The sequence below is a fragment of the Diadema setosum genome, chromosome 16 (assembly GCF_964275005.1).
Source record: "Diadema setosum chromosome 16, eeDiaSeto1, whole genome shotgun sequence".
Lineage (NCBI taxonomy): Eukaryota > Metazoa > Echinodermata > Echinoidea > Diadematoida > Diadematidae > Diadema > Diadema setosum.
The window spans coordinates 16,657,450-16,680,684 of NC_092700.1; the positions used below are offsets into that span (position 1 = coordinate 16,657,450).

A 23,235-nucleotide genomic window follows, 5' to 3' on the forward strand; every position below is an offset into this window, starting at 1 on the left:
CAAATAATAATAGATTTCATAAAGGCGCCAAAACCCTTGGGCCTAACAGCTGCCTCCTGTCCGCTCTGGCAAAGCCAATTCGATTCATCGTGGATGAGAGCTAATTAACATCGCGCGCGCGTGTGCTGCTATAGCCAACATGATGTCCAAAAAACTGAAAACCCCGCTGATGCTGTGACGTACCAGCTTAAATTCGATGTTGTGTCTGTTGGATGATAGTAGAGCGCTACTCCTAGATGTTATGGTCATTCTGAGAGGGCACTTGATGTAATATGGATTGTTATTTCGCCAGATAACTTATGGCACGAAGGAATCATTTCTATGTGTACAAGGTTGCTGGTTTTTTTTTTCAAAAGCCAGTTTTGATAAATTTGTGTTAAATCAATTATGCAAAATGATAATATGGATTTACTGAATAAACAAAATGAGGAAGATTAGTGAGAATTAGTGTGAAAAGTTCGTCAGAGAGTTGTGACGTAATGACATCATAAAAACTAGCAAACAAAAACAGGTAAACATCGACATCTAATTTAACTATTTCTGTCGACGTCTGAATCTGATTAAATTTTAGTCATTGTGTGTCTTTGAGTTTACTGTAGTCATCAAATCAAGTCATCTGGAACAGAAGAAGCTTTTCATCTTCATTATGTAAATTCGAGGCAGTGAGCACAGTAGAGGGCGCTCTTCTCTTCCAGGCCTCTCGATATCAAAATCATAAAAGTGTGAATTTAAGGTAAGAGTTCACCTAATTCAGGACCGCGGACCATTGTGGGTTTATACGCAATTGGCAATCTAACTGTAATAAGCATCTTGCAATACATCCATTCTATGTTCTATTTCTATGGTCACAATCATTATTATCATTATTATTATCATAATTACTATAATATGATAATTATAATAATAATAATGAACAGAGTATCATTGTATTGTTGCTGCATTTTCTTTATTCGATCAATATGATAGCTTTCAGCAAACCTCCACTTCAAGTTTCGGCCGAAGTTATTGTCAATATACAATTCATGTCCCTCTCAACGAAATTTGTCACCGTTAAAACGTTGCAGTTATTATAGTACAATGTGTAATAAGATTATCAAATCCTTTTTAAAGTCCTTAAAAATGAATATCTATATGCATGCAAGTTACAGACCTGCAGGTGTATATCATTACCATCTCATCTAATTGTGTATGAATTTGTCATCGATATCAATCCTTTCTGGATACGTGTGCAGCCTCAAAATTCAACATACCTTCTTTATTTTTTTTTTTGTCAAGTAATGAAATGTTTGCTGTTTGGCTATTCGTAATTACTCTATCATTATCGATATCAGCCCGGACATTAATGTTTACATAGAGTTTCAGCACCTTAAAGTACGCACATCCTTTGAAAAGGTTACAGTATAATATTCCGAAGGTTTGTAGATCCGAAAATGAAATAAGGTTCGTCATTCCAAAGGTTCGTTTATCCGAAAATGAAACAAACAAAAAAAAAAAAAGCGTTAAAGGTTCGTTAATCCGAAAATTCGTTAACCCGAAAACGAAATAAGGTCCGTAGTTCCAAAGTTAGCTTTATTAGGAACTTTTTTTTTTTCACTTTCGGATAACTGTACATTCGGAATAACGAACATTATTTCATTTTCGGATTGACGGGAATTAACCTTCGGAATGATGAACCTTTTGTAATAATGCCACAAACGTTCCGATTACCGAACATATAGGGTATACGGGAAATTTGTGTGTTTCGGAGTTAAGGACCTTATTTCATTTTCGGATTAATGAACCTTCGGAATAATGATTATAACGAACATCATCCCTTAAAAAAAACCCATCCAAATAGGCCTACTCGCATTGTTTTACCCCATTTCTTATCTGCACGTCGACGTAAAAATTATGATTCCGGTACCTCCTGGTAATCGGGATACCATCGGGATAGGCAAGGTACGCGAGTAAACAGTCAGCCGAAGTAGCTCGATTTTGTCACGGTATGTTCGACGGTATCTTCGTCTAACGATCAGTTTCATCCTAGTCACCACCAAGCTGACATGGATCACCCAATATTGACTATGTGTGCGCGACCCTCAACTTGCTCGCAATACGCACAGAGGATATTTGTTTTCCTCATTTGCAGCTCGGGACTGTCGGTAATTGCAATTGGAATGATCACCTTCTTCAGTAATCCTTTCCTAGACGTCAAACCAAAAGGTAAGCCGAACTCTGCCAAGTAAAGAACCCAATTCATTCTTTCCTTTGTATCCAACATTATTTTATTTCATTATTGGGAGACTCGTTCAGCAGAAAGTTCTCCTTTTCCATAATAATTATCATATTCGTCTGTATCCGATCTAGTTTTTAGGCCTACTGATCATGATTTTAATCAAAGTCTTTTTTCTTCAATGACAACGATCGGATGAGCAAAGTAATAATGGGAGATATGAATATATTTGTACAATAAAGCATTACTAGCGTAAATCTCTGATGTGTGTCAGTGTAGTTATGTTCCATTATTTTTCATTTGCTTCTTTATTCCTCTGAAATATAAAATCTTCGGAACTTCTATTCCCTCATCTGAAGAATATAATTATAATGATAGTTATAAGTACAATCATTGCCGACCAACTCACGAATAGGTCTTACGGTTAAAGTTGCCATAAAAGCGAAAGCTTAACTGGTCCTTTTGGTGGCTGGGTCTACGAAATTTTTCTGTGGTTATCCCTCATACGGTACTTGCAATTTTACTCCCGTTAGATTTACGGGTTTTCTTGTATTTTGTATACTTAATGTAAGTCTCGGTTATCTAGGTTGGCCTCACCGATGGCCAAGCGCTGCTTTCCTACGGTGCCGTTTCGAAGAACACAAACATAGGGTTGAATTTAATCCTACCCCATATACACCCCCATCCCTACAGAGAATGAAAATCCAAGTCGCGTGCCCCGTTTCCGATCACTTTAATTCACAAGGGGATCTTTTGCGTTCATGAGCATCATGGGGCGATAACAAGGGCTCACAGAACTAAGTACTCTCACTTCGTAAACACGCATCCTGTACAGTGACACGAAGTTGCTATTAATAGTGCACCCCCTCGCTCCCCTCTTCGATCTCTCGTGTGAAAAGTGCCACCCTTTCCTATCAGATATTGAGGTCATGGGGTGTCAGTTGATCCGCTGAAACACTGGACAAAAATCTCGATGCTGAGATTTGCAGATATTCATACGTCTGTGTTTTGAGCATTGCTATAGTTGAAGAAAATTTCCAGGTGATATGAAATATATAATTGTATTTGATTACTATTATTTTCTTTCGCGTCTAGTGATATGTTCATATTCGTGACATTGTACTCCATTGTATTTCATTACGGCATTTTCATATACGAAAGACACATTACACGCGCGCACGCACACTCACGCACACACAGACACACACACGAGGCACAGAGAAATGGGGGGGGGGGGTGAGCGAGAGAAAGCTAAGGTCGAAAAATCAGGCTCAATGGAACCTGTCTTTTATTTACAAAGTACGCTTTGACAATGAATAAACTTTGGGGAAAAGCCGCGGGTAAGTTTGCCATCTTGTATGTTTTTTGTTTTTGTTTTGTTTTTGTTTTTTGAAATCGTGTTGCTATAGTTACAGAGGGAATCGCCCCACCCAACGCTAGCATGTTGTCAACTTCTCTTACCCCAGAACAATGCGATAACCTCAACTTATGTTTGACATTTCGCAGCGGCGCGTCGGGATATGGATCTATACCAGATATTGGAGAGGGAGGCGAATTACAAATTAATATTGTTACTGACTCTGATGCGCAGTTGGCTTGTATCTTGTGTGTGTTAAAGCCCATCAACATTTACTCACCAATTACTACCATTTTTTTTTTTTAAATACAGGAACACGGTTCCTCGAATCCCCTATGGATACGTGTTGTCCTTGGTTTGCAACATTCCCTAAACATATCCCAATAAGAAGTTACTGTTTCGTGTTTTTAGACAATTAACTTTTACATTTCGTAAATACGTAGTTTGTAAAGCATGCATTCTAGACTTAGTATCAAGGTTACTTTAAGGCACGCGTATCCTAGAAAGGAACGAACAGATGCAAATTACTTGCGTTTAACATGCTTGATATACAGTAGTAGGCATACATAAGGCAACAATATGTAGATGGTCGTTTTATTTTGTTAATTCGATGATTCAACTCGCCTATATATATAGCATTACGAAGACCCTTTGCGAACCGTATCAACTGGAAGGGACCATGCGTTTGTGTGTGTGTGTGTATGTGGGCCAGACTAAGGCTGGCCTAGTAGGCCTACTTCCTTGACCAAACTAGCAGAATATTATACCTCGTACTACAAAACGACTCGTGTAACTACAAAGCATGCCTCTGCACCGCATGTGGAAAATACTCTTTGAAAAAGTAACATGAGTTTTCTCAAGTAACATGATTTATGCAACACCCCTAGTGTCCATACTTTCTAATCAACATATTCTTGTATTTGTTTTGTTTGCAGTTTTGCTGTCTTTTTCTCCGGAGGTGTACGAAGATGAGGATGGACAAAGCATAACCCTGAATAGCACCGCTGTTCAAGATGTTCGGTGAGTTTGAGAACAAATCGACAATACCTTGAATTAAGGGGGGGGGGGTAAATAGGGGTTGGTGTCATGATGAGTCAGGAACTGATAGTTTATTTCCCATCAAAGTTAGAGTCCATGTCGTGTTCATGTTGGCTTTGATACAAACAGAGCAGACTAATACAAACAGAATGAGGGAAGGTTCGTAAACATTACCTATAAAAATGATGATAGAAATTCATAGAATATAAAGTTTGAGATTTTTCCGCGAAACAGTAATGACAGAAGCAGCCACAATGCAACTGTAGACACTAGATGACATGATAGTGTAAGGACCTCATAAATCTGTCATTGATCTACTCACAATGCGTCTTCATCTTCACACGTCATCAGTATAATGTCTTTATGTCTTTGTCTATCTGTCTATATTTCTATCTACATCTATATATCTATCTTTTCTTAGCAACAGCCTGACAAATACTTCTTAGCTTCAGCACTTTGGGTTTTGCTATGGTAACAGGAAGCATACCACCTGTTTGTACAGCGATTTCAGACATCTCACTTGATTGAGCGCTGTGATTCATCGGGGGGGGGGGGGGGGCAGAACAGGCACAAAGAACGCATCTTCAATCTTTTTGTTTGAAAAAAAAAAGGAAACAGAATAAAAAAAATTTACCCTGTCAGGTCTTCTATTCTGTTTTAGGAATGTGAAAATGTTGAAAAGCAAACAATCTCTTTCCTTCCTCTTCATTTTTTATTCATCATAGATGGCGTATTTTCAATCATCTGAAGCGCTGGCAAGCCATCCAGATATTCAGCAGAGACGTCTTGGAGCGAGACTACAGTTTTGAGCGAAGTCCCTGGATGCTCCGATCCCGACATCGAACCAGGAGCATACCGATGAAGCACAGCTGCGCAGTGGTCGGCAACGGGGGCGTCCTCCTGGGAAGCGGCTGCGGCGAGTTCATCGACAGCTTCGACTTCGTCATCCGGATGAATCTGGCGCCGTACGGCGGTGAGTTTTCTCGCGATGTCGGATCCACGCTGCATCTTATGACGATAAACGTGCAGCAGCTCGACGCGCTGATCGCCTGCACGAACAAGCCTCCCGCTACAGACGGCGAAATCGCCAATGACGAAAACTGTTCTAGCCTTCTCCAGCGGCTGAGAGGAGTGGACGGTAGAATACTCTGGTTCTTCAAAAGACCTCGCGATTGATAAACGTGCAGCAGCTCGACGCGCTGATCGCCTGCACGAACAAGCCTCCCGCTACAGACGGCGAAATCGCCAATGACGAAAACTGTTCTAGCCTTCTCCAGCGGCTGAGAGGAGTGGACGGTAGAATACTCTGGTTCTTCAAAAGACCTCGCGATTTAGTCTCCATGAAAGGCATGTTAGCGAAACTCCGAACGCAGCATTACTTGAATTTTAGCTTCGCTTACAGCCCAGCTTCGCCAATGACATCAGCAAAAAGGTATACAAATTTCTTAATCATTGTGATACTTGCTGTTGTTCTGGCACTTCCGTAGTTCTATCATGTTGGCGAGGATGGGGGGGGGGGGGGGGGAGGTGGAGATAAAAACCTTTCCCGTAATGACGTGGCGCTCGAAAAAGAGCAAATACAGTGCATCATCATAATTTTTACGACGGTGATGACACACGTATCAGACAAGTTAGGTACTAAAGAAATCGCTTATTACAATAATGCTGATAATGATGATTTTAACCAAAGGAAAAGGCAAAGGCAAAGGCAAAGGCAAAGCAAAAAAAAAAAAAAAGAAAAAAAAAAGAAAAAAAAATTGCAAAAGATAAAGACCTAATAAAACATTGATAATGACATTTGCAAAGTATCTGATAGTGGCGCTGATATTCATTTGCGCATGTTGGAAAATCATATAAGGTCAACAGTTCAAAGATATATTATAATAATATGTAGAACATTGTTTTATCTTTCACAGGCTATGGCAGGTTGACTTCCCTTCCACCGGATTGGCGCTGTATACTGCAGCGACCCAGTTCTGTCGTCAGATCTTCCTCTTCGGCTACTATCCGTTCACAAAAGACGCAAGAAACCGAACCGTCAGGTACCATTACTACGAGAAAAGGGATATCAATTACAACGCGAATGCTCACAATATGCCCGGGGAGTATCGGATACTGTCCAGCCTTAACCTAACTGGAGCAGTGCGTTTGGTCAATGATTGTAGCTGATGTTTAGCAAAAAATGGCCTGCAGAATACGGAATTATAACCGAACAAAACCTCTGCGGCATTTCTCTCCGACGAATGAGGTTCATATCATGCAGAGACGTACGGAGATTGCCGGATAAAAGACGGATAGAAGCGAACTAGTTCTGCATTTCTCGTTCATGCATTCATCTCTAACAAGATGGACTTATAAAATACTGAGAACTGTCCAAATCGAACTAAATCGGTTCGTCACTCATATAAATCATACAGCCACAATGCTGAAAAAAAAAAGCATCTCAGAACACAATCAGACGGCGACCATTAGTTCGTTTGTGTCTAATGTGCAATAGAAATAACGAAGACTACTTCCAAGAATGTCTTTATCCAGTTCCATCTAATTCAATTCCAGTCAGCTCAATCTAACTCATGTTAAATAAATTAAAATTCTCTGATTAAGGCCCTTCATGTGGACAAAATACAGATAGGTAATAGGAAACCTACCTCGTTTTTTCTCCCTTTATGTGAGGAGCATACTTCAAGATCATAAAGCATAATTGTGGAAACATCCTTTTAACACTTTGTCAAAAAGGTTGTATATCAGTTAATTTTCAACGTTAATCTACCACAGCCTCTTACACCAAATATATTCTCTCTCATTCTCATTCGAGTTTAGTAGAGTTCGTGTAGAATTGTATCCTTTTCCCTAAAATCAGAAATATGTGCAATATTTCGATATTTCCTTTTTTTTTTAAAGAATAAACAACCATTAGCTAGCTGTGATTCGATAGTAAATTGTCAGCAAAGTTATTTCTTTTGCCAGAAAAGACGAGTACTTTTTTTCACCATTTTGTGAAAGTCTTTCTTCGATGTACTGCTTTTACAGGGTCGTTATGACAACGCGTTGTTATTATAATTCTACGTTTCTTCATTCACCCTTGGCATGAGCCGACACACAATTTTTCTCACAACATACACAACAAAATTGAGTACTCACATCTAAGTTATACTCTACCAGACGTCAAACATAAACTACTCAAAACACTGCCTTGTGTATTACTACCATTAATATCTTATCCCAATGTCTATCAACAAGACTGTAATGCCACTTTCGTATGTCTTTTATTTTCCCGTTTATTTGACATTGAAAAAACAATAAAAATCAGAAAAGATGTGAAAAATTGAAGTGTTATCATTATTTTTGAAATACTTTTATGATACCGTTCAGTTCTGTTTTTATCATTATGTGTTCTGCTATCTAAGAGAGAGAGAGAGAGAGAGAGAGAGGGGAAATGTATTACTCGAAACAATTCTGGCAGCCTTTCATTCGTCGAACGTTTCACGAAAAGAGCGCCAAGGACGGCTTCCGGCCATTTCTAATGTCATGGCAACAGCATAAGGAGCCATCGGACTTCTGCTGAAATTATCATCCATTTTCTTTGTTGTTATTGTTGTCGATTGTCATACTTCGACGTTACTTTGACAATTTTCTTGCCAGAATACACTTCCATTGGTGTTTTGCGTCGAGGAAATGCAACCAAACCATATGTTGGAACAAATAATTTAAAGTCAGGTCCCTCTAATCACAGTTTCCTTCTTTCACTTGGGATGTGATCAGTGTCCTTTAGGCGGCAGAGATTACGACATGTGGCAATCAATAAACACTGGGTGAGGAAGCAAACTGTTTGCTGCTTTAAAAGATTGACGAGCTTTATCAGAATTGTTTGATAAATTAGTGGTTATCATGGCTAATGCATCAAAATCTACACATCTGTCTTTTCTGTATCTGGGTTTGACATAGCATTATCATTTTCACTTCTAAAAGCAATCAGCGCAGTGCCCATAGTGTAGCGATGTAAAATATCGTAGCTTTCATGAAAATCTTTTAAACTTCCTGTTTGTAGAGGGCGCTATACTTCATCTACAGTTTTTATGTGAAGTGTCAACTGTTATTTCGATCACGACGTCGACTGTTGGTCGATATCGATGACCACGGGCACCTTCTTGTGGTGCAACCACTGGACGAGAGCCTTGGGCGGCGCCCAGAGAATCTCTTCGAGCACGAAGACGATGGCCAGCTGCATCGGGATCGTTAGGAGGTCGCTCGCTGGCATCGACATCACCAGCAGACACAGCTTCTCCTGGGTATACCATACACAAGAAATCGAATAACAATATGCATACATACATAAAGATACTGCATCATATGAATTTTTCTACAGCCCGACCTCTTGGTATATTTAATGTCCGGCCATGGCGGGAACGACGCCCGTCCGGATGAGCGATTTGCACGGATAATTCATCATGGGAGAAACAATGTTTATGTACATCAGTATGAAGCTGCTAACCCAGTGGTAACCGTAGGTAGGCAGCGTACGACACGGCGACAGTGGTATAATCTCTATCCTATAATATAGCCTATCTAAAATTACAGCCCCCCCCTTTTTTTACGGGAAATGAAGCATTCTATATTTAATGTAAAATTCACAACATGTTTCTGTTGGGAAAATCATAGATAACTCAAGTCAGTTTCGTTAGCAGGAGTTTAGATTGAGTTTGGTATCACTTTTTTTCCCGTCTTCAATGCGTGAAGACGTTCTGATGATAGAGAGGTCAGGATATTATAAAGCTGGCTGGATAAAAGAGGTCGGATTGTATATCAGTCGTACACAAGAGTGGCGTAATTGGGAGAGATTAGATTATAGGAAGTGACATGGACAACGCCTTTTGACATAGAGGTTGTATATCCCTGTTGCAAACATCATAACATTATGCATGGTTAAAGAATAATGTCTCCAAAATTGTGTATGAAATTTTGAGGTCACATACCTAAAAAAAAAAATGAATAAAACTAACCCCATGTCACTCGAGTTTACGCTCCCCTTTGTACCCTCATCATAAAGAAGTTTCTATAGATTTACTATTCTAGGGAAATGTCTGAATTAACTACCCCTACAATATACCAGTTAGTGAAAGGAATCTAATTTTCAGGGTTGCCAAAGGACCTGCAGTCCATCAAATGGATTACAGTTGACAACGAAAGACGGTCCCAGCAATATCAACTACAGCAGTAAACCAATTAGGATTAGCAGAACTACAGAAGAATACAACACACTGATTCTCAACATGTATACCTTTGCGTTGGCTATGGATTTGCCGTCTTCGAGAGAAAACTGCGAGAGCCTATTAAGGATCGCCACGACATCGGGGTCGTATTTACCCAGCGCCGTCTCGATGTCCGATTTCAGGTCCATGAACCTGGCGAAGCAAATATTCATTGGACGGGTGATACGTGAAATTAGGCATTTACTAGTACTTTATACAGAGATGCAAGAGATATGGGAGGGCTACGAAATTAACCAAAAATACACGGACGAGTTATAAGGTGCAAGACGTGCAAGATTCATAGTAAACGTTTCATTCGTTCGATGTACTTCAAGAGTCACTCATTCGTTCTATTTCGATACACGTGCTCACAAGCGACAGCCAGGTATAAGGTCGTTGTTTCTTAGCATTGGCGCTATCGGCGTGTTAATCAAGTGAAATGATAATCAATAAGTACCACGATGTCCTGTGGAGTTTAATTAACGATTTCTCAAAATATGTCTTCACTGTTTTGATTTGTTCGGTTGACGTAGTTAGAGAAGACACCGTTACCATGGCGACAGCTTAATCTCGCTGTCTTCGTCGATGGCCATGACCGGTCCGGCCTGGTGCGCCCTCGCCGCCTTGAGGTTGAGAACCGTCCTCTCAAAGAGCCGACTCTGGGTGATCACCTGGAACTTCTGCTTGATGACCCGCTGGCGGTCCCTGGGGTCACGTGATCATCACAAAGGGAAAGGGAGTCGAGAGATAGAAGAGAGAGGGAAGAGGGAAGAAAAGTTGGGAAAGAATATGAACTTGAAAGGGATGAGAGAAACGAAAGAAAACAGGTGTAGTAAAATTGAAGACGTAAAAAGAGCGATAAAGCAGGATAAATACTATCCAAGTAGGACCTAAAGACTGGATCATAAACAGAGAGCTAGGATGGAGATAGAATAGACAGACAGACAGACAGACAGAGAAGGAGGCAGACAGACATATCTAGAAACGGAACAAGAAAGGCGGAAAGAAAACGTATCGTACAGGTCGTTATTATAGAAGGAGAGAAAATAGACGGCTAAATGGGATGTTAAGGGAAAAGATCATCGTGTCTATAGATCAAGACTGCACAAGTTATTAATAGAAAATAATGAGAGAAGATGAGAAAAAGAACGGAGGAATAGATAGATAGATAAAGGGATAGAAAGATATATAGATCGAAAGAAAGAGGGGAAATAGAGAAGGGAGGAAATGATAGACAGAAGGAAAAATAACAAAAAAGAAACAGTCAGCACTATGTTATCATTGTAACTTATTGGCAAATTGCCCTATATCGACGTAAACAAGCACTGAATTGATCAGTGTTTCAGTAGATGCCATGATAAAAGAAATCATAGGCATATAGGTACTCGAGCAGGATTCTTCTTTTTTTTTTTTCATCAGAATTACTCATAAAGTTGCAACAATTGCACAAGTGCATTTTCTGGGTTTTAAAACAGTGTATTACATTAAATGTTCCTAAGTTTCAGACTACGTGCTAGACTGAACCGAAATACACATGAGGCTAACGGTCTGATTAAATGTATATCTTCGATTGTTTATCTATTTTTCACTCATCATGTGACAAACGATACTCATCTTCTCTCGAACACATACGAAGTGATCCACTGCCTTCATCATGCAATTTTTACTTGAAAACTATAAACAACTACAATTTTTAAGTTTTTGGTGTAATATTTTTTTTTCAAGATAAATTGTGTCAGTATACCATTTGTATCTAAAAAAAAGACGAGTTACAATGTAGATATTAGGTATTCATATCATTTTATAGACAAAATGTTATGTAGAAAATGTGTTATTAAAATGTGACTTTTACTCTGAACCGAGCAATGCTTTTCGAAATACTAGTAGGTCGATATCACAATTTGACTATTACTGATACACTTGGAAGTGAATGGCAATCAACGATAGTTCTGATCATTGCTGATTGTATAGCGCCACCAAGCGTCACTAACCTGTCCAACCGCTCGAGATCCTGCTGGACTTCGCGAGCGAGGTTCTTCTGGACTTTCTTGAAGTTCTGCTGAATGTCTTGGAGGGTTGCCTCGGCGTCCTGGTCATCGGTCACACTCCGTTTGCTCCCCGACACGTTCGGCGGAGGCACACGCTTGACTGAGGGGTACATGATAATTATGATAATAATCATGTATCCTTTAATCCTTAAAGGACAAGTTCACCTTCATTAACATAAGGATTGAGAGAATGTAGCAATATTAGTAGAACACATCATGGAAAGTTTGAGGAAAATCGGGCAATCCGTTCAAAAGTTATGAATTTTTGAAGTTTTTGTGCAGCTATCGCTGGATGAGAAGACTACTGCAGCGTATGATGTCATATGAGTACAACAATATAAGGAAAATATAAAGAGAATTTCACAAAATGTCATCTTTTGGAAAAAGTACACATTCCCTTGACTCGTTACTGACACATGTTATGGGTAATATTATTCCCATTGCCTTTAGAAAGAGGCAAGTCAAGTGCTCTTTTATTATGCGAAAAAATTGAAAATATGTCTTATTTTCTTTACATTTTCTTTATACTGTTGTACTCAAATGACATCACGAGCCTCAGTAGTCTCCTCATCCAGCAGTTCCAACACAAACAATTTAAAAATTCATAACTTTTGAAAGGATTGTCCGATTTTTCTCAAACTTTCACTGATGTTTTCTACTAATATTGCTCCATTCTCTCAATCCTTATGTTAATGAAGGTGAACTTGTCCTTTAAAGGGACAGTACTCCATTCCCGTTTGAATTAAAGATAGTACGCGTGACATCAACATCATATGAACTTAACGGTATAGATGCTTTATTATAATCGGACGTAAAGGGAAAAAGTTATTAGATTTCAAAATGTCCCATGCTGTGCTGTCGGTCGATGTTGTATATTATTATGTATATGATTGTCGTTTCATCGCTACCTTGTAGAAATCATATATATTGAGACAAACAATATTCAGCAACTGGACAATCCACTCCCCCACAACTCAGCTATCATAATTCTAACATAATCTGATACGAAAGATACGTTCTAAAATCCTTTTGACTTAAGCAAAGAAAAAAAAAGACATTAAATGAAGCGCTGTAAAATAGAATCACAAAGAGACCCGTGGGATGACACCGCGAACATCTAGACCTTATAATGGAATTATTTTCCCAATAGATTACATGAGTCTCGATCATGGCACAAAGACCGCCATTTTGTCTCTTCTCTATATTTTCTTACCCTTCTCCTCATTGGCCACGCCGACAGTCATCCAGTACGGCTGCTTCTGCTTGTTGTCGCTGTGGACTTGGTGCCATTTCATCACGGCATATACAGGGTGAGATGCTAGAATTGCAGTTAGAAGAGGCGAAAAGAGAGCAGAAGATAGATTCGCGTAGTTCAAGTTTTTATACAACACATGTATAGATTCATGCCATTTGATTGGATGAATGCGGGTCACATGACATTCAGAAGAATCAGCTATCCCACGCTCACTCTTAATGGCAGTGCAATAGACGTCTATTGAACGGTAAATCAAGCGAGCCAGCCGTGCAATAGATCCTAGGACACACTGAACTTGTGGCAAGTAAAGCATTGATGCATACGCGGATCCGTTTGCGCTGCCAGCAAGACCTAGAGCCAGATGTAGATCCAGAACTTTTAGTCCTCCTCCTAGACAGGCTTAACGTTAGAACTGTTTTGGTCTAGTGCATATAAAGATATGGTAAGTTATGATTATAATGAAAGGGTGATGATGAGAAGTAAAATGTGATCATTAAGAAGAAAGTGATGGTGATAAAGTGAAATGCTAGGCACAGAAACATTGTATGTATCTACTATTTAGTGTAGTTTTAGTTTTACTGTAGATAACTATTACTATTAACTGCAGATTTATCTGTCCAGTGTTCATCAACAGCTACTCGTCTCCACCAGTCTCTTACCCGATAGCAGGTTAGGGAGGACACTGTTTCTCTTCTGCGGACTAGGCGAGGATGCGGTTAGCAGATCCTCCCAGGTTTCCACGCGGTGTTCCCGCTCCAGCCTGAAGCCTTTCCTCGCGTTACCATGGTAACCGAATCTGTGGGAAGCAATGCAGACACAGCTCTGCCATTGGTTGGTACAACACTTCTACAAAATTTGCTGCATATTGAAAAAACGCACGGTACAAACCTCTGTCGTTCTACCAAAGCGATAAAAATCTCTTTGTGCTCTGCAATATCATTGCGCGCACTTCTTACAATGGTGGCGCTTTTTTTCGCTTCATATCTAAGAAGGGATATTTCGTGAAAATCTAAGTTATAGACAAATAGATGGATATTTGTGAGGCGACGACATAATCACAACATCAATAACTGCCTATGCGATTGCTACCAATATCATTGAGGGTTTTTGTTTTGAAAACATGTAAAACGTTAAATTCGTAAACTTTCTTGTTCTGTATTCTTTCGCGCCCGATTTCAATGGCACTTCTCCAACTGTTTATTTGATCATTAAAGAGTGTTATACAGTAAAGATAAACACAGATTTGAGTTTACTTCAAGCTAACCAATTTTAATGTAATCTGCTAGCAAAAAAAAAAAAAAATGCTTTTACTTTCGGCATTATTTTGGCTCCGAAGATATCGGGTGTGAGAAAATCATGAATCGGCCGCAGGGACTGACGGGAGAAAAATAAGAATGGCATATGGGCATTATAAGGACCAGCTCACTTTTTCCACGGCGCCGGTGACGGTGATTGCACATCTCCCGGAGGTTTCCCCTGCATGCTCATGCTCGATTTGTTGGCAGGCAGGACCGGCTTGGATGGTTTTAGCGTGCCCACCATGGGTTGGTCTCCAGAACTCACTGTGTCTGCCGACGATCCAACCCGGGCAGTGGTGTCCAAGGTGGTAAGCGGTGTCTTGGTCGGCTTGCTCTGGCTGTGAATTCCATTGTCAAGAGTGCACGCGATTTACTGAATTGTAAGATTTGAGCATTAACCTTTCTTACGTAAAAAAACCGATTAATATTTGTTCCTTATTTGCTTGGAATATTCAATTTGTAGGAAAACCTGTTTGTCATGTTTGTGGTATTTTTGCCTGGAGCGATACTTCCACATCATTATCATAACTGAATAGCAAAAGGGGTATTATTACAATAATACAATTATTGAACATTATGCAATTTATCAATGTGGGCTTTGTATTCCAGCGTTTTGAACGTTTTGCATGTTTTTCCACCATAATATCTTTTAATTTTTCATAAACCATTCCTGCTTTTTTTGTCATAATTATTGCTATATTTTTCTCCTTCGCCTCCTTTCTGTTCACTCTAAATTCCTTAGATTGAAATAAATTGTAGTCAGGGACCAATCCAAACGTTGGATTGAAGTTTTCAATCTTATGGAGTTAGAATTCAGTCTTATTCGATTGAAACTTTCAATCCAATTTTGGATTGGTCCCTGGCTATACAATCTATTAGATTGACTTTCAATCCACGGAATTTAGAGAGTTCCGTTTTTCTTTCTTTGAGTGGAAAAATTAACTTATCGAGAAAAATGAGCAGTCAAGGCTTGGAAGTTCAGATTTGTTGTTCATGTTGTTGATGCTGCAGAGATTCTTCCTGTTTCTATTTATGAAAACGATCAGTGCATAATACAGAATTGGATACCAACAGACAAATCAATAACATTAACCCAAAATGATCATTCATCATGGGAAAAATTTAAAAAAATGACCCCAACCTGATTGCTGGCTTCTCCCAGATGACGTCACGGTAGAGATGTTTCACCTGTTCGTGTGACATTGGAACACGTGACCTCAGGTCACGACTCTTGATGTTGTGAAGGGCATTCAAGAGTTTCATCACGCACTGAGCCTTTCCCAGCCATAGGTGGCGCTTTCTATTGTGAGCTCTCCTGTGGATGTGCAAGAACGAAGATCAGTGTTTCATTGTGACTCATAACCCACAAAGGTAGGCCAATATGAATTTCCCCCTTTTTCTACTTCGTTTTAACATCTAAGCTAAAAAAAAAAAGGCTCCAGAAAAACTGTCAATGTCTCAATTTCGGTAATGTTTTATGCTGCCGATATTTTGCAGCAAAATCTGATAATAGCGATCAATATATGAACAATTTTATGTCACTCTGTTAAGCAGTCATGAAATATGCACACACACACACACACACACACACACATTCACACACAACCCCCCCCCAAAAAAAAAAAAAAAACCACACACACACAAAAAAAAAAACAAGCAACTATACTGGTTTGATGTAAATCCCTCATATGAAATCGTATTAGAATGAAATCATTTTAACGTCAATATAATATCCTAACTAAAGCAGATTTGCAATGATTCTGGTAAACAGTTCAGTAAAAGATATCTAATTTCATATTTTGTACTCAAGTTCTCTCCACATATTGTGCATTTAATGTAATGTCCTCTTTGTTTTCATATCATGTCTGGTGTTTCTATGTTCTATGTATGTGCTCTATATCCATATTAAGCAGCAAGTGTGTTTTCCCTGACAGCCTTTCGGTATATTTCGGTACCTTTCGGCATCCTCGATGTCTTCTATCTTTGGCGCTGGAGTGGACGAAGGGCTGTTCATCGGAGACCACGCCCCGAAAGCCGGCGGGTTCAGGGTCAGGGAAGGGTGCCTCCGGCCCATCTCGCTCTGTCGCTTCTTCATGTCCTGTATACCACCACCAGAACAGATGAATCAGCGTCTTTGCCATGGAAACGACTTATTGTATGAGCAGAGAATAACAACGAGTTCGGTTCAGTGTAAATGTCTTGATTTGTGACAGATAGCTTTGCTTTGTGGATGATATTCCAAATGAGTAAAGCTATTGAATCCTGAGAATCATTGAAAATATATGTTTTTGCCCCCCCCCCCTCCCGAATAAAGTAAACATCGTATTCGTTGTGTTATAATCATATAACCCTTTTTTTTTTTTCGTTAAAGCGCTGTCATGGAACACGAAATGAATGAGGAAGAAAGTATGAAATAAGCACGAATATGGACCAGTGCAATATCCAAATACCTCCTTAGATCAGTGGTCTGACGCTTCGTCTTGACACACCAAACGAAACCAATCAAATGAAAAAAAAAAAAATGAAGATCGAGCAAATAATACCACAGTTGTCAGTCTACGACTAACCACTTACCTTGATCTTCTTCATGCACTTCTCGAAGGTCTGCCCTCCCCGCTCGGCCCGGAGAATCGTCTCGGACTCCGAGAGTCGCTGCTGTATGTAGGCATAACCAGCCGTAGCGTAGGCGCGTTCCCGAAGTTTCTCGTCTACGTCGGCGTCTTTAACCCGCTCTTTCGTCAGCGGCGCCTGTCACGGTAAAAAATTGCATTAGTCTTTATCATAATTTTCCTCTTAATTTAACTCCGACAGCTGGGACAATGAGTACCGAATTAGGGATTCAAAGTTCAGTGGTAGTAGTGCTCAGATAACAATAGGCGAAGGTAAAAACGTGACCATGCATCACAAAACAACAAAAGTCACCATTGGTCACACCTCTTGATTTTACGTGCGGCCTAAAAAAAAGTGAAACGGGTAAGCAAAGTCAATCTCGACTTTTTTACATTTTCTGAAAGAGCTATTCTTATTCTACGTTATACCTAAGTTTGGGATCATTAAAAGAATGGGAAAGGATGTTTTCAGCAGTTTTTCTACAACTTTTTTTTTTTGTTTTTTGGGGTAGATTAGTGTGATCAGGTATGTCTTAGAGGCAATTTTTCGCTTCTTAAAAACCCTTTACACATTCTTCCCTTTTAACTCTTAGAAACTTTTGAAAGGATAAAGCTACTGCTTTGAAAGTTGGTATTAGTCACGGAAAGAATGTGCTAATAGAGCATGAGGAATCTCAGCTTCTGCGGAGATTTACAGCCTATTTTTTTTTTTTTGTCCCATTCATTGCACAGCTAGCACGGCTTGGTAAGATTAAACGCTTGAATAGACCCTATATTTTAGAGCCTCTTTTCTCAGTTAACACTTTTCCAGATTATGTTTCCCTTCTTATGTTTAGATAGGTTAGGCGAGTCCATTTTGAATTGAGTCATTGCGAGTTATACATGATTTTAAAGCTTAGAGTCTGGTCTCTCAGAATCTGGCCCTAACTAAAAACCCATGTCTGGCGACTTTTTGTTGGTTTTGTGATGCAGGGTCACAAATAACAATAACAGTCATGACAATGCTCTCGTTTCTGTTGTCACATCCAGGACCAATAATTGCAGTAAAATTGTTAACCACAATGATAGCAAAGACCAAAATTGAGGAAGGAAGAACCCGGAAGATAAGGAGGAAGAATAAGAACAGAAGGAAGAAAAGAAATTTGAGATATCATGAAGGCCACTCCACCGATCTAAAACGTTGTCGCTGCCATCATACCATTTATGCATGGCAGATCTGTCGAAAGCAAAATAATCGTACAAATGTGAAACTCAGACAAGAGTATGATAATGACGATATTTTTAGCACATTCCCCCGATGGATGTTTGACACGTTGTGGAGATGCTGCCTCGACCTGACTTCTCACCTCCACAAAGGTAATGCTACAGACAACTAACAAAAAATCTGAGGTTGTGACATTTTGATGTACATGAAAGCAGCTTTAACATTTAATGATATACAGAGATATCAGAGTGTTGTCAACATTTTTCATTCGTTTTTCAAAATGGTATTTTCAAGGAAGGATGGCACATTTCAACTGCATTTACTTGATCAGTTTAAAGTTAAGCAGATCTTTAATCGAATCCTATCAGACTTTTTATATTTGATCTTTTCGAATGTTATGCTGTGGTTTCCCCCACAGAAAGACCCCACAGAAAGTATATGCCAGGGGTTTTGCATTCGGAATCGACTTACCTCGGCGATGGTTTTGGCAGGCTCAACTTTCAACGGGGAGAGCTTGGGGTCTCGACGGCCAAATCGTGACGTCAGAGATTGCATGGGAAGCTGTGGTCAAGCAATGAATATTGTCCACAGTCAATCATGAACATGACCAGATGAACACTGAAGAATTGCGTTGAGAATTCGACCCATACCAGCAAAGACAGAACATCGAACGGAAAGATCTATATCTTCATCTACTTGTGCATATCAGAAAATGTACAGTGTTCTACTGATTCAGTAGACCCTTTGAATAAAAGTCGCTTGTAACGTAAAACCTCAAACAATTCTTGTTAGGGCCGCTTCCAATGCACGCTATATTGTGATGATGGTCTCCTGTTTTCACTTTTGTTACCCCAACCTGCAGAATGTAAATGTTAACCAGGATAAGAAATTTTTTAAAGGGGTGGTATAAATCTAGTTAAGATGGGGATTCTGGATGTAACCTTGAACAAGATAATTAAGAATCCTCTAATATGAAATGTCAAAGAGCATACAATTCCAAGAGGAACGTTACTCAAAGTTTACCGGACAAAAATCAGCCTTGAAATGGCTGATATAATCAGAAACCAGGTGCCTTAATAATAGTGGGTCCTACCTTTTATTAGGACCACTTTGTTTTACTCTACTTTTTGCTATCTCAGCCATTTCAAAACAGGTCTTCATCAAACAAACCCCGAACTCCTCCCAGAACAGTACTGTACACTTTACTTCACCCGGAGGAAAAAAAAAATACGAGAATATCATCAAAGTAAGCCTGAAAAACAAAGAACCGTTTACAGAGATGATGTAAAAACTTAGTTTGAAGCTTTTTTCTTTCTATTTCGAAGTGGAGCAAACCTTAAACATTACATTTCACGCTGTTGTTCAATTTGACAATATCATGCTAGGATTTCAATCAAAGGTGTCCAAAGTTAGTATCATTCAGTATGAACAAAGACTACTTTATCATGATATGATGTGCGTGGGTTTTATTCATTTCCCAACAATGTTTGTGGCCTTCGACGAACGACAAAGGGTTAAAAGTAACCAACCAGTAAAGAAGGAGGGGTGCTTAATAGAGCATGTACTTCAAAAGAGTGACGATGGAACTTGTATCGCAAATGACTTGTTATTTTCTTACATTGAGAACGTTTACCCATGTCCTCTGTAGAGCACCTTTACACAGAGGCCAAGTAAAACCTAAAATGAAAGATTCGAAGAGGTCGTGACGTATTAAGTTCAGCTAGTCTCCATAAATTATGATAGGGCTTCGAACCGGGGACCTCATTATTGTGTGTTCGGCAAACGACGTGCCACCTGAGCCAACAAGCCGCCTCAAAATCGAAGTCAAATCCGTAGAAGCCTGGCTCCATGAACTAACCTTCTTCGGCAAAAAGTCGGAGAGGGAGTCGAGGAGCAGCCGCTGACTGTTCAGCTCCACGTCGCCGATTGGATGGTAAGGCTTGTGACAAGGCGTGTAAAAACCGCAGGTGAGGTGGTGGTGACGCCGCAGGTTGTTCTCCCGCCATACCCCACGATCGCGCTCCTCGATACGCATAGTGTCGGTTCGGCAGCGAATTCGCTCGGCACGGTAAGACGGTACTGCGAAGGAAAATAACAGGATACCGAAAGAGGTGGGTATAATGCCCAGGGAACACCCAAACGTTTTTATTCATTTCAATGTGATTTCATTTGTGAGATTTTTTTTTGAGTGCATGCATTTTCCATACGTTTTTACACTGCAATGCATGTTTGGTTTGAAGCGTGCTTTTTTTTTTTTATTTCAGTGACCCTTTCGTGCAAGTTAAGCGTCTAATTGTCAGTTAATCTCGACGCCTTCTCAATAGAAACATTACCATTATCGAGCCTTCTTCGTATAATCCTAGTCAACTTCGATGACACTTTTATAGGTTGTCTCGATGCTCGTTAGATGTGAAAACACGAAGCGGAAACGCAGCCGGTAATTATAATTTTTAAGAATATAGGTGACAATATGCTGGGGCCCTAGCACGAACGATCGGCGTTCTCTAAAACGCACTGGAAGACCATCGATATCACTGGGGAGCCAGTTTGAATCATGTATTCCCGGATCTACAGGTCATTTCTCCGGCTTTCACAGCAAGGCGTCTACAGGAATTGAATTTTCTCGTTTTAAGAGTCAAGTCAAATGAAAGGCACGGTAAAAGCTTCCTCAAAACCAGACAATAGTGACAAACTTTATGGAATTTTGGGGTTTTATAATGCCTTCTGGAAATAAAGATTGGATTGGTAAAATGCACATAAGCAAATTATAGCAACCCAACGAGATCATATAAAGAGCTAAACTAACTCGTTTCATTTGTCAGTGATAATCATCAACTATAATCTCATCCTCTTTAAAAAGCTATTGCTGTTTTGATAAGCTCTACTTAACTCGATATGGCAGGGTAATGTCGAACCGATGCCACATGATGTTTGACGATTTTATAGAAATCCGAGGAAGCTGATATCGAAGTTTTTGATTTGTTGACAGCAATCGCTGCTTTGATTCTTACATCTTCCATAGTGATATGAACAATTGTAACATCAAGAAGTTTGTATATTGATAGCATTCTGCACTTCCAAAGATAGCAAATTCCGATTATGCTGCTAAAGTTAAGGTAGGACATGAATTATAAAAATAAAACAATGAAATGAGAGAAAAGCAAATAAAGAGAAGAACGTTACCTTTCGGAGTTTTGAAGTGTTCTCGAACAAACTTAGTCATCTCCATGCTTTGCGTGTTGTGGTAATCTTCCTCCGACATCATGACAGTGTAGCCGCCGTGAGCGTTGGCCTGGGAAGCAGGGAGCGACCCGGTCCCGTGGGCAGCGGCAGTTACAGGCGCCATTTTTTTCTTCTCTCTTCCTCTAGCTATAGTCTTTTATCTTTCCCAATCTATGTTAGGATAATAGCAAGAAATATCAAGGACTGGTACAGGATGAGGTTAGATGTCTCATTGGCTTTCGATCTCACTTGATATTGCATACCCTCACCTTAACATCCATATATTCGATTTCGTGAGTTATTATGCCAAAGTTTGTGGACTAGGTTTATTCTTGCTTGTTTGCATGGTTTTATGTAACGATTTATTTATAAAATTATTGTATAAAAAATGGGTAGAAATAAAAACCAGAGTCTATACAATTCAGTAACGACGTAGTGTTACGTGCACTAAGATTCAACACTGCAAAATACTCCATGACACAGGTATTAAGTTGCATATAGAATAACGCAATGGCAAACTCGAATTCAAACATTAAAGCAAGGACAACACAAATTGCGTTTTCTTGAAACGCTGGCAATTGTTTTGGTTTGTTTTATGCTATTGAATGACAAACATTTTCCCTATTCCAGCACACAATATAAGAGAACGTACTTGAAACCAGTCGAATAGCTCTTTAGGTACCATTTCTGTAAATATTATATGTACGAAGTTTTTTTTTTCTTTTTTCTTTTTAGACACCAGAAAACAAAATTAATACCCACATCAGGACAACCTCCTTACCCCGAAAAAAATATATGTATATGGAAGGTGACGAAATTACATACAAGATACCTGAATGCTCCAAATGAACTACTTACGTCGATTAGCACATCGTTTATGCCGAGTTCTGAAATTCTTCTATTAAACAGAACAAAAGAAGAGGAAAAAGACCACCTGCATCTCAGTGCCCATCATGACTACAATTTATACTGCATAGCGCATATATACAGAATTCTACTCTGCGTGCTTCACTCATGGTCTCCCTTGTCAACGCAGCGCGTAAAGCTTTGAAACGCGCAATGACGTCACAGTGCCATTGTCACAAAGCAATGTCATCACAGTACAAGTGCGCGCGCACTGTCAATCAGGGCTAAAAAAAAAAAAGAATACACGGTGTATTTACAATAGATGTATGGCATCTGGAACCTTCTGAAGGATCCCATGTCTAATAAAACACAGTGTGCGGACACAGTTATTATTGTCGAGATATACTTTATTCTTTCAATCACATTGTTATTTTACATGACTCGTGTCCATACCTAATATGCATACATAAACATTGTGTATATCATTTTTTTATATGAAAAGTAATCTACACTGTTTTTTTTTTAATAACATTAACAATAATTAAACAATAAAACTGCACATATGCACTTGCACTGATGCATTTTGTAGATAGCCTATTCGGTTACACAATTTAATATGTATTAAATTATTTGTAAAAAAGTATGAGCCATATGGTTTTCCAGCGGCCGCCACCAAACTCAACCTTCTGGTGGTCTCCTGCATTTTGTATGTATTCATTCGATTGAATAATCGATGATTTTCCAATTGTTTTTGTATGATTATAGTTCACCTATACAATATTTCATTCATTATATATGACTACGCTTATATTCATTTTGTGTTGAATACAATGTGAATAGTTTTGGAAAATTGTTCATGTTATATATACTTTGTGAAAAATGCAGGAATAAATCAAA

At 39.3% G+C, this 23,235-nt stretch overlaps 2 protein-coding genes across 3 annotated transcripts; one reads left to right on the forward strand and one right to left on the reverse strand.

Moving 5' to 3' along the window:
• Positions 1-2,156: 2,156 nt before the first annotated feature.
• LOC140239630 (alpha-2,8-sialyltransferase 8B-like) lies at positions 2,157-6,776 on the forward strand. Its single transcript, XM_072319462.1, has 4 exons — positions 2,157-2,202; positions 4,505-4,589; positions 5,333-5,758; positions 6,524-6,776. The coding sequence occupies exons 1-4, from the start codon at positions 2,157-2,159 to the stop codon at positions 6,774-6,776; spliced, it is 810 nt and encodes a 269-aa protein (XP_072175563.1).
• Positions 6,777-7,876: 1,100 nt separating this feature from the next.
• LOC140240022 (uncharacterized) lies at positions 7,877-22,437 on the reverse strand. Of its 2 annotated transcripts, XM_072319833.1 has the most exons (14): positions 22,351-22,437; positions 21,454-21,663; positions 20,129-20,349; positions 18,742-18,831; positions 17,032-17,205; positions 16,413-16,555; positions 15,599-15,772; positions 14,586-14,795; positions 13,819-13,955; positions 13,118-13,222; positions 11,848-12,004; positions 10,409-10,561; positions 9,886-10,009; positions 7,877-8,892 (listed from the first exon to the last, which is right to left on the reverse strand). In XM_072319833.1, exons 2-14 carry the CDS (start codon positions 21,614-21,616, stop codon positions 8,710-8,712), a joined length of 2,034 nt encoding a protein of 677 aa, XP_072175934.1. In that variant the 5' UTR covers positions 21,617-21,663; positions 22,351-22,437; the 3' UTR covers positions 7,877-8,709. The 2 variants fall into 2 exon arrangements, with proteins under 2 accessions (XP_072175934.1, XP_072175935.1); XM_072319834.1 differs by lacking the exons at positions 7,877-8,892; positions 9,886-10,009 and having other exon boundaries at positions 10,426-10,650.
• Between the last annotated feature and the right edge of the window lie 798 nt (positions 22,438-23,235).